General features: G+C 40.7%; 1 protein-coding gene across 1 annotated transcript in view; it reads right to left on the bottom strand.

Moving 5' to 3' along the window:
• lancl1 (LanC antibiotic synthetase component C-like 1 (bacterial)) overlaps positions 1–12,436 on the bottom strand; it is a 93,577-nt gene that overhangs the window by 54,193 nt on the left and 26,948 nt on the right. The window contains exons 3-4 of the mRNA XM_073046357.1: positions 4,762–4,969; positions 619–766 (exon numbers count right to left, since the gene is read on the bottom strand). Coding sequence (XP_072902458.1) covers positions 619–766; positions 4,762–4,969 — 356 coding nt within the window. The remainder of the gene's footprint in view (positions 1–618; positions 767–4,761; positions 4,970–12,436) is intronic.

The following is a 12,436-nucleotide window of genomic DNA, read 5'->3' as shown; positions in this document are numbered from 1 at the left end:
CACTCACTGCTCATGATTGGCAAACTTGAATTGAAGGGAGACCATGTCATCAAGTTGGCAGATCAACAGCCACGAGGAACTGGAAGGGAAGTTGAATGATCAGGATTGAACCTGGTTTGCATGAGCCATGTGGCAACTGTTTGTCAGTTGACATACTAAGTCAAAGCAATGGAGGGCTATCATTGTACAATACAAAAAAAATAATTTGGATTATTACTCTTTATTAATCTTTTTGGCAGAGCAGAAGAGTCAAATCTTTATAAATCTGACCCGTGGGCAACAAACTCATTAGCTTCAATCAAATGATTTTTACTTAATTAACACATTTTCTACAGTTCACTAAACTGAGACCCAAAGATTATTGTGTTGTAAACTTGCAAACAAATTTAACCTAAATATTGTCAAGTAATGCAATAAAATGGACCATACTTTGGAATTAAGTTACAACAAAACTCTGCTGCTGACCATAAAATCCACTCCAGCATGCTCTGATAACATATCACAGCATGTTTACAAAGACTCTTAGTTTCAGAAAGCACGTGAGGGTAGGTGATAAGTGGGAAAGATAAAATGCTTTATTATAAAATTATTCATTCCATTAGAAAAATGTACACCTACCTCTTTCATGTACTGCAAAGGGATCCTCTCACTGCCAAACTGCTCATTAACAAATAGTAATGCATACAGATAACCCATCCGACCATACAGGAGCTCATTTGGTAATTTTGAACTTGACTTCACTGCAGATTGACGTAGATGGAGAAGTCTGTACAACACATTTTTAAAAAATAGCAAAATTCAGGAATTTTAATTTGAAAATAAGAGTGATATTCCTTATTTATAGAACAGTACAGCTTAGGAAAAGGCCATTCACACCACCCTGTTTGCACCCACCATGATGTCAATCTAAACAGAGGTTCCCAACTGGTCCAGAGACCCCTTGGTTAATGGTAAGGGTCCCATGTCATAAAAAAGGTTGTGAACCCCTGATCTAATCTAATTCCATCTGCCTTAGCATGATCCATTTAATCTATTCCTTGCCTGTTGCTGTGTCTATCTACTTGCCTCTTAAATGTTGCTATCATATCTGTTTCTACCACTTCCCCTGGCAATACACTCTTGGCACCTATCACTCCAGGTAAAAATCTTTATTCACAAATCTTTAAACTTTGTCCCCTCTCACTTTAAACCTATACCCTCTAGCATTTGATATTTCCGCTTGGGAAAATATTCTGTCTGCCTTATCAATGTTTCACATAATTTTACAAAATCTTGGTAGGTCTCCCTTTAGCCTCTAATACTCCAGAGAAAACAACTCAAGTTTGTCCAACTTCTCTCTTGTTAATGTACTCCAAAGCAGACAGGATCCTAGTGCATTTTTTCTGTACCTTTTCCAAAGCCTCCAAATCCTTTGACATTCTGGCAACCAGAACTGCACACAATACTCTAAATACAGGGTAACCAAAGTCTTGTACAGCTGCAACATGAATTCCCATCTTTTATCATCAATGCCCTGGCTGAAGATGAGGAAGGCATCTGACTGTATGCCTTGTTTGCCACCCTCTCTACTTGTGTTGCCACTGTCAGGAAGCTATGAGCCTGCAAAGGAAGATCTCTCTGTACATTAATGCTCTTAAAATGCATCATCTCACTTTTCTGGATGTAACTCCACCTAAATTTCCAACTGATCTATATCCTGACATATAATTTGGAAACCTTCCTCGTTAAAACATAATCCCACTAATATCCCTTCATAATTTTGGAGTGAAGAGTGAGTTTGTAAATCTGGCAGAGCAAAGTATGCTGGGAATGGTGAGGGTGGAACACTGTGGGAGGGGTGTGGGACAGGTGGCAGAAAGGAGTACTAGGGTGGAGGATGGTGTGGGTGCAGATGCATCCAACCCTGAGACACCAGGAAAGGTCATTTGATTCCACACCATTGGTTAATTGATTATTACAGAATGTCTCTCTGGTGCTTCCTGTTCCCTCCCCTCTCCCTTCTTATTTTCCCAACCATGATTCCCCTCTTCTGGACCCCTTCTTACTCTCCATCCACACTGGAGACCTACATCAGAATCAGGTTTATCATCACTTACACATGTAATGATTTTTGTTTAAATGGCAGTAGTACAGTGCAATACATAAAATTACTACAGTTCTGTGCAAAAGTCTTAGGCACCCTAACTATATATATGTGCCTAAGGCTTTTGCGCAGCACTGTACATTCAATATACTTTGAAAGGACTAATATTGGTAGTAAAATGAATGGTCAGGCCTTTAGGTGTACTGAGGAACAGACAGATCTTGGAATACAAGCCCAAAAATCCCTGAAGGAGGCAGAATAGTTTGATAAGGCAGTGAAGAAAGTTGTATGTTCTACTTAGATACTTGCCTTTATTAATCAGGGCATATATTATATAAGAGAAAGAACTTCCTGGCCTAGGTTACATAATAGCTGGAGTACTGATGAATACAAGGTAGGAAGGATATGTAAAACAAAAACAGAAACTCTAGTGTTTCAGGTAGGTCCTCCTGGCGCTGTTTCTCTTTCCACAGATGTGACCTGATCTCCTGAGGATTTCTAGCATTTTATGCTTTTGTTTTATATTTCCTTCATATGCACCTATTTTTAAATTTTCACCATAGTAAAGACATTATAGCACTGGAGCTATCCCAGTTTGGTGTCTGGGATGGAACATTTCAGTTGTGAGGAGAAAATGGTTAGGTAGCATTTGTGGAGGCGGAGGTGGGGACCCTAACAGGTCCTGTATATGCAAGATTGAAGATAATATGATTAGTAAAGATGGGTACTTGATAGTTGAGTTGGACCTGGTGGGGCAAAGGACCTTTTTCTGTGTTGTGTACGTATAGTAGAAAAATACAGTATACATTACCATTAGTAACAACAGAAGGCTGCTTTATTAACGATTTGAAAACTTGAGCATAAAATGCCTTCTTCTCCAGTTTACAGGGAGAAAGGAAGGGATTTCTATCCAAATACCTTCAAGGCACTGAAATCGATTGAGGCACCCTAATTATTACTTCAGCTGAAAATCAATATTCACTGCAAACACTGGTAATCAAATTTCCTCTGCTGTGTGTCTTACACAAGAAAAGTTACAAATCCACAGCAGTTCCATGCTGCAGAAAAGGTCCTTGAAAAACACTACCAATTTACTGATAATATAAAGTATATTTTGAGTTGTGGGAATGGAAGTAACACTTTAGTCTGAAAGAAATCGTAACCTTTGCCTTTAGCACTGCTTTTTAATAAATAGTCCAGATTCCAATTGACCAAAGTGCAATGACCAAGCAGGCAGTGCGTAAAAGGCAGAAAGTTGTACAATTGATGTTTCTCAGAAGCTAGAGCCAGAGCTGACCCTTTGTTAAATCAGAAATCTTTGAACCATTCACATTACACCACTGCTTTCAAAGATTAACCAAAGAATACACAACCATGCAATAGTGGCACTGAACTGTCAACATTGTAAGATTAAATCAACCAAAATCAGTTTTTAAAAAAATCTAACCTTTAATTCACCAAAAATAATTAAACAAGTGAACTGTATTGTATTCAAGTCACGAAGATATAGATGCTATCATGGCCTAAGTGATTTTCCTTATATTGATCACCATAACTTCCAACAAAGTAAAAGTTTCATCATAAAAATCATAATATCTCACTCCAGTACAGCTTCTTTAGAAATGTGATTCCTGTAGTTTTTAAGCTAACATCAAATTTCATTGTTTTCTTCACAAATTTTGTTTTGGACGGGCAAATGTAGCATATTTTGGAACATATGTTAACAAGCTTTTTTTCAAAAATGGTGGGAGAGAGACTCAGGGGATCAAGTCCATAGTTCATTTAAAATGGCAGTACAGGTTCACAGAGTGGTGTAAAAGACATACGGCAAGCTTACCTTCATAGGCTGGAAACTGAAGAGCTGGGACATTATGCTACTTCTTTACAAAACATTTTGCTGCACTTGCGTGCAACTTGTTACCCCTCTATAGAGAGGGTGCAACTGCATTGAAAACGGAGATAGGAAATTGTCCAGGGCTTTGGCTGGATTGAAGGACATTAGTTATGGATGGAACTCGATAGTTTCTGGCTTATTTTCCACAGACAGTGAGATATACACATAAAATTATGAGAGGCATAGAAAGGCTAAACAGTCAAAATCTTTTTACTATGGTCAGTGTGTGAATACAAAAGGAGACAGGTCTGGAGGGAGAGGAAGAAGTTTTCAAAGGGGTTTTATTTTAAAAAGGAGTGGTGTCTGATACCTAGAGACAGTGTAATGAATGACAATTACTATGTTTAAGTGGCATTAAAGAGGGACTTAAATAGGCAATGCTTAAAGGGATATGATCCTGACACTGAAAAATGGGACTAATGAAGATGGGGAAAAAGGTTAGCTTGCACAAAAGATACCATTTCATTTTATGTGACTCCATGACCATAAAACATACATGACAATGCTCTCATTCCGTTGCTAACACTGCAACATATATTTCAGGTATGGCCTCACCAGAGCCCCACCTACATGCAGTAGGAGCAAAGAGTTTTTCAGCAATATGAGAGTCAGAGGCAGAAATAAATTGAGGCATAACCCAGAAGGGGAATTTAACCAAGAAGCAAATTTTTAAGGTAATCACAGAATTAGGAGCTAATGCTGATGCAGGTCAGAAAAAGAGGTGCTGGACAAGAAAATTTATGAAATACCCAAATTCTTGTTTGTCAAGGAAACCGTTACTTACTTGTTGATATAATTGTCTGATTCTTGTATTTGCTGCAGCTTATGGCACACAACTGCAGCTATGGCCAGGGGTCCTGCATCGCCGCACAGGAAAGTCACCACACGCCCAGTAAGGCATTTCAAGCTTTTATTAACGTACTCAGCAGCTTTTTGCAGAAAATTTTGATCACCATACACATTGTGCAAGTGTAGGTACAGCAAAGCAATCCCTGAAGGAATACAAATACATTGTTATACACAAGAAGTTATAAAGCATTTCCATTGCCAAACAATCAGGCATAAACTATTGTGTCCAAAATCAGTTTATGAAGAAAGGCCAAAATGGCTTAACCCTTCTCATGAAAGGGGTACTTTCTCAGATATAGTCAATCATTTGGGCCAAGAACATGACCAATTGTCAATATTGACACTTTCCAAGTACAGCTATAGGTTACCCATGATATTTCTAGATAGTACTCCTGAAGATTCACAAACTGCTGTTAATACAATTATACTATTTAACTAACATAGAGCACTGAATAGTACACACATGGGCCTGTCAGCCTATGAAGCTGAGTCAACTTATATAAACCTCCTCCATGATCAGTCTACCCCCTTCCCTCCTACATAGCTTGTAACCTCCATTCTTCTTAAATTCATGTGGCTATCTAGGAGTCTTTTAAATACTCCTGCAGTACCAGCATTTCCCACCACCCCAGCTGTGTAGTCCGGGCACCCACCACTCGCTGTGTAAAAAAACCTACCTCTAGCATCTCCCCTAAACTTTCCTCCTCTCATTTTGAATGCATGCCTCCTGGCATTGGCCACTGGTGCCTAGGAAAAATATGTTGGCTGTCCAGTCCATCTATGTCTCCTGTAACAGCGTCATCTCTCATCCTGCCACCTCAAAGATAAAAGCCCTAGCTCACTCAACTTTCCTTGTGAGACATGATCTTTAATCCAAGCAGCATGGTGATAAATCTCTTCTGCACTCTCTCTAAAACTTCCACATCGTTCTAAAATAAAGAGGTGACCAGAACTGAACACATTACTCCAAGTGTGGTCTAACCAGAGTTTTATAGAGTTGCAACATTATTTCACAGATCTTGAACTCAAACCCTGAACTAACAAAGGCAAGCACATCATACACCTTCTTAACCATCCTATCAACTTGCTCAACAACTTTGAGGGATCTATGAACTTGGACCCCAAGGTCCTTCATTCCTCCATAATGCTACAAATCCTGCCTTGTACTCAACTTCAAATTAGATTTTCCTGAGCATCACTTCACACTTTTTCGGACTGAATTCCACTTTCCACTTATTTGACTAACTCAACACCTGTCTATATCTCATTGTAAACCCTCAACAACCCACTCTATCCACAACACCTTCAACTTTGTTTCATCTGCAAATTTATTAGCTATCTCTCCACTTCTTCATTCAAGTCATTTATAAAAATCACAAAGAGCAGGGGTCCTGGACAGAGCTATGTTTCACCTACTACCACCCCCTGCCTTTTAATACAAATATAATCAATAATTAACAAGATGATGACAGATGACAGATTAACTTGTTTCACTCACACCATCCAATATTTTGTTAATGGCAGCACTGCCTCATTTAGTCAGAATAGGTCTATTGGAGATGTTCCTTGCTTCACTTGGGAGCTCTCAAAACCAGTTAGTAATAAGTAAGACTTATTCCAATGATGACAACCTGTAACCCAGTCGAAAAACAGAAAATTCTGAAACATTTTAGCAGATCAGGCAGCATTTGTGAAAGGAGAAATAGTTAGATTCAGGGTGAAGTCCCTTCTTTGCAATTGAGGAAGAGAGAAAACAAGTTAGTTTTAGGCGGAACAGAAGTGTTCCACGGCGGTCAGGTCACTAACACTGAGGCTATTTTAGTGGCTGCAAAAGGGAAGAGGAGAGAAGAAAGCGGTAGTGATAGGCAATTCATTGGTCAGGGGAATAAAAGAAAGAATCTGTAGATTACAATAAAATGCCTGGATGGTATGTTGCCTCCCAGGTGTCAGATCAATCAAGTCCACAGCATTCTTAAAGGAGAAGGTAAAGTAGCCATAAGTCGTGGTACACATTTGAACCAGTAACATAGACAGAATAAGGGATGAGACCCTGAAGGGGGAATATAGAGAGTGAGAAAGGAAGCTCAGCAGGACCTCAAAGGTAAGTAATCTCTGAATTGCTACCTGTGTTACACACCAGTGAGGGTAAGATGAATGCATGGCTGAGGAGTTGGTGCAGGAGGCAGGGTTTCTGATTTACAAATCATCGGGATCTTTTCTGGGTAAGGTATGACCTGTCAACTGAACTCAAAAGGACCAATATCCTTGCTGGCAGGTTTACTAGAGTTGTTGATGAGCGATTAAACTAGGTTGGCAGGGGTATGGGAACCAGAGTTAGGACAGATGATGGAGCAATGGATGTAAAGATAGGTGCAATTCACAAAGAGACTGTAAGGAAGGACAGGCAGTAGATAGGGCTTCCCTATGATTCTGCCTCTCTCAGCTGGATGGGTTGAAATGTGTTTGACATGAGAAGCATTAAGAATAAGGGGGATGAACTCAGCATAGAGCAGCATGTGGAATTATGATTTTGTGGCCATTACAGAGACCATACTGTTGCAAGGGCAGGATTGGCTGCTCATGTTTTGAGGTCCAGATGCTTCAGAAGGGACAAGGAGGGAGTTAAAAGAAGTGGGGGAGGGGAAAGAGTAGTTTTGTTAATCAAGGATGGTAAAACAGCTGCAGAAATGGAAGATGCAATAGAGTAATGACTTTATTGGCAGTATCCTATAGGTTCCCGAACAGCCACTGGAACGTCCAGGAACAGATAAGCAGGCAGATATTGGTAAGGAAAAATAACAAAGCTGTTGTCATGGGTGACTTCAACTTCATAATATTCATTGGTATCTCCTCAGTGCAAAAAGTTTAAATGTTTAAGAATTTGTTAGGTGTGTCCAGAAGGATTCCTGACATAATATGTGCACAGGCTGACTAAAGGAGAGGCCATATTGGATCTGTTACTAGGTAAAGAGCCTGGCCAGCTGACAGACCTCTCCATGGATAAGCATTTTGGAGATAGCAACCACAACTCCCTGACCTTGGGGGAAGGGCTAATTAAGATGTATTAGTCAGAAACCTTGAGGCACAAATTGGGAACGATGTTCTCAGGGAAATTCACCATAGAAATGTGGCAGTTGTTTAAGGAGCACTTGCACAGGGTTCTGGATAGGTTTGCCCAGATAGATAGGGAAAAGATGGTAGGCTGAAGGAGCCATGGTTGACAAGAGAGGTGGAATGTTTAGTTAAGAGGAAGAAGGAAGCATACTTCAGGTTTAGGAAGCAAGAATCACGAATGGTTCTTGAGAATTATAAGGTAGTCACTAGGAAGAAGATTGAGAAGGGACTTTGGAGAGCTAGAAAGGACATGAATAGGCCTTGGCAAGTAGGATTAAGAAAACTCCAAGGCATTCAACATGCATGTGAGAACAGGAGGATGACTTGCACAAGGGCAAGTCTGCTTTAGGGATAAAGAAAGAAACGTGCCTGGAGATGGAAACATAAGAGAGGTCCTTTTGCTTCAGTGTTCACAAGGAGGGTGCCGCTGACAAAAATGAGGTCAGTGTAGAACAGGCTAATGTACTAGAACATGTCAAGGTTGAGAAAAATACAGTGCTGCAGCTTCCCAGAAGCATTAGGATAGGGAAGTCACTATACCAGCTGAGATGTACTTCAGGTTACTTTGGGAAGGGGTATAAGACCTAGACTTTCACACCTCCCTGTGCAAATGGATTTTCAATTTCCTCAATTGTAGACTTTCACACCTCCCTGTGCAAATGGATTTTCAATTTCCTCAATTGTAGTTAGTATGGATTGGCAACAATAACCATCAGCACAAGTACACCATATAAGGCTGTGTGCTTAGCCCCTTACTCTACTAACTTTATACCTATGACTGTGAGGCCAAGCACAGCTCCAATGCCACACTTAATTTGGCTGATGACACCACTGTTTTTGGCCAAATCAAAGGTGGCAATGAATCAACATACATAGGGGAGAATGGAAATCTGGTTGAATGGTGCCACAACAACCTCTCATGCAACATCAGCAAAACCACAGAGCTAATTATTGACTACAGGAAGCAAAAAAAAGCAGAGCCCTCATTAGAGGATCAGAAATGGAGAGGGTCAGTTACTTTAAATTCCTTGGCGTTATCACAGCAGAGGACCAGTACGCAAATGCCATCAGAAAGACACGGCAGCATCTCTACATTCTAAGTTTGCACAGATTTGGCATGTTGTCTAAAACTTTGACAAACTTCTACAGATGCACAGTGGAGAATATCCTGACTGGTTACATCATGGCCCATTATTGAAACACCAATATATAGGAGCAGAAAAGTCTACAGCTGGATACAGTCCAGTACATCACAGGAAAATCCCTCCCCACCATTCAGCATATCTACATGTGCATTGCCACGAGAAAGCAGCATCCACCATCAAGGACTTCCATCATCCAGGCCAAGCTCTCTTCTAGTTATGATCATTGGGTAGGAGGAACAGGATCCTTAGGTTCCACACCACCAGGTTCAGGAACAGTTATTACCCTATACCCTCCAGGCTCCTGAACAAGTGTAGATAACTTCACTTGTCTCAACTCTTGAACTGATTCGGCAACCTACAGACTCATTTTCATGGACTCTACAACTCATGTCTCAGTATTAGTTATTTATTAATATTATTATTTATTTTTTTCTTTTGTATTTGCACTGTTTGCCTTTTTCACATTGGTTGTTTGTCAATCTTTGTTGTGGGTAGTTTTTCAAGAATCTATTGCATTTCTTTGTCCTACTGTGAATGCCTGCACAAAAATGAATTTTGGGATAGTATATAGTGACATATACCTGTACGTTCTTTGATAGTAAATTTCTGATAGAGGAGCATGGCTTACTGATTCCATGAGCACCAGGACAGACCATTACTTAACAAAACCATGGGACAACACACCCATTTAAATCACAACGGTTCAGATATTTGTGAGGAGGAAGTTGCTTGCAAGGTGAGTTGAGCTGGGAGCAATCTTCCTGTGACTGAAGTCAGTGGTTAGGTTGCTGGATGGTCATTCTGCTCCAAAGCAATGGTTACAATACAATGGAATTGTTTGATTGGGCATTTTATGGGCAGTTAAACAGTCATCCACATTGCTCATTTTGGAGTTACACATTGGTTAAACTGGGTAAGGAATGCAGGTTTCCTCCCTCAAATGACAGTGGTGAACCAAAGGAGCTTTTACAATAACTCAATTGTTTCATATTCATCCTTACTATGACTGTTTTTTGAACAAAAATTTCACATTATTAACAAAATTTAAATTCCAGAGCTATCAAGATAGGCTTGAACTTGCATTTCTAGAATGTTAGTCTGGACCTCTGAGTGAGGCAACTCAACAACTTACATCACCACCAAACTGCTTTTATGTGTGAATGTAAAAGATTTCATTTGTGCAAAGGGAAAGTGGAATTCTCCTGATAACCATCTCTCATTCATCATAAACTAGCCAATTGTTGAATTCACTTTGGTTTGTAAGATCTTTCTTTGTTCAAAATAATTACTATATTCCTGACTATTACAAAACAAAAATAACTTGGCTTTTATTTTCCTGTGGTTTAGGGCAGTGATCAATTTGCCTGGGGAGGGAAAATAAATCAACATTGGTTTCTAATGCTGATCATAAAATGGAAACACACATGAACAGAATCAAAATCAAATTGTTAACTTACCCTCAACTGTTAACACTAGACTATCATATTAGGAGTGGCTACTTGCTGAACTAGCTGATGAGTAACCAACATCCATGAAATAACACTCCCAAATCAGCAGCTTCAGCAGAAGGGTGGGTACAAACTAGCAAAGAAACTCTGTAAACAACTAAAGAGTATATGACGCTGAGAGACAGGTCAATGAAATGAAATGTTGATTTCAACAGAGGAGCAGATTAATTGTATCTTGATTGTTCAAGATTAGCCAAAAATTCTTGAGCCTCGCAGTATATTGGGGGAGGGGGTTGGAAAGCTGAAACAGACATATGCAATAATCATTTCAGGTTTTGCTGTAATTATGCACTTCCAAATCTCATTATAAATTAGTTCCAAACATAGATGACTGAATTTTTGGAGCTGAGGTGAAAGTGATTGCCTTCAACATTAGAACAGAATTGACTGAAGATGGAAAACTGAGGCTAATGCTCTCATGACTAAACTATTACATAATACTTTGGAGGGTAGTTGTGTCTGTTGAAGCTAGTGGTGTCAGCCCCAAGGCTTTGTCACAGAATTACTTTACAGCATGTTCCCAGCCCAGCTATTTTCAGCTGTATCATAATATCTTTACCCACCAACATTCAGGGCAAAAGGCAAGGATGTTCACAGATAATTGGACAATTATACAGATAATTGCAATCATACATACAACAAAACAGGCATTCCTTACAACCTAAAAAAGTAGTTTTAGTTCAGTAAGTTACAATTAATCTTTAGACAAGGTCCTGCATTGTAAACTGGTGCAGAAAGTTAAGGCACAAGGGATCTGAAGTGTGTTAGCCAACAAGATCCAAATGTGGTTGGGCAGCATCCGTGGAAATGAACAGTCAACGTTTCGGGCTGAGACCCTTCGTCAGGACTGAAGAGGGAGGGGGTAGGGGCCCTATAAAGATGGTGGGGGGAGGGTGGGAAGGAGAAGGCTGGTAGGTGCCAGGTGAAAAACCAATGAGGAAGATCAAGGGATGGGGAGGAGAAGCAGGGAGGGGATAGGCAGGAAAGGTGAAGAAGGGATGTAAGGGGACAGCACTATGTGTAGTAGAAGAAGGCAGAATCATGAGAGAGGTGATAGGTAGAGGAGGCCATGTATGGACGTATCGACTACACTGGTGCTGTTTCCTGCACCCATGCTGAGCTTGTCAATTTCATCGACTTTGCCTCTAATTTCCACCCAGCCCTCAAATTCACTTGGTCCATCTGAGACAGTTCTCTCCCCTTTCTCAATCTCTTGGTCTTCATCTCTGGAGACAGTCTGTCCACTGATATCTTCTATCAACCCACTGACTCTCATAACTACCTCAACTATACCTCTTCCCACCCTGCCAAACACAAAAATGCTATTCCCTATTCCCAGTTCCTCCGTCTCTGCTGCATCTGCTCCCAGGATGAGGCTTTCCGTTCCAGGACATCTCAAATGTCCTCTTTCTTTAAGAATCATGGTTTCTCCTCTGCCACCCTCACCCGCATCTCCTCCATTTCCCGCACTTCGGCCCCACACCAGGGACCAAGTTCCCCTTGTCCTCACCTACCACCCCACCAGCCTCCAGATCCAGCATATTATCCTCCGCAACTTCTGCCACCTTCAACAGGACCCCACCACTAAACATATCTTTTCACAGGGATCGTTCTCCGCAACTGTCTGGTCCACACATCCCTCCCCACAGATCTCCCACCTGGCACTTACCCTGCAAGCGTAAGTGCTACACCTGTCCCCACACCTCTCTGCTACCACCATTCAGGGCCCCAAACAGCCCTTCCAGGTGAGGCAACACTTCACTTGTGAGTCTGTTGGGGTAATCTATTGCATCTGGTGCTCCTGGTGCGGCCTCCTCTACATCGGTGAGAACCGACGCAGATT

The sequence above is a fragment of the Hemitrygon akajei genome, chromosome 5 (assembly GCF_048418815.1).
Source record: "Hemitrygon akajei chromosome 5, sHemAka1.3, whole genome shotgun sequence".
In the NCBI taxonomy this organism is placed as follows: Eukaryota; Metazoa; Chordata; class Chondrichthyes; order Myliobatiformes; family Dasyatidae; genus Hemitrygon; species Hemitrygon akajei.
This window is presented reverse-complemented; position numbering and strand designations above follow the sequence as displayed.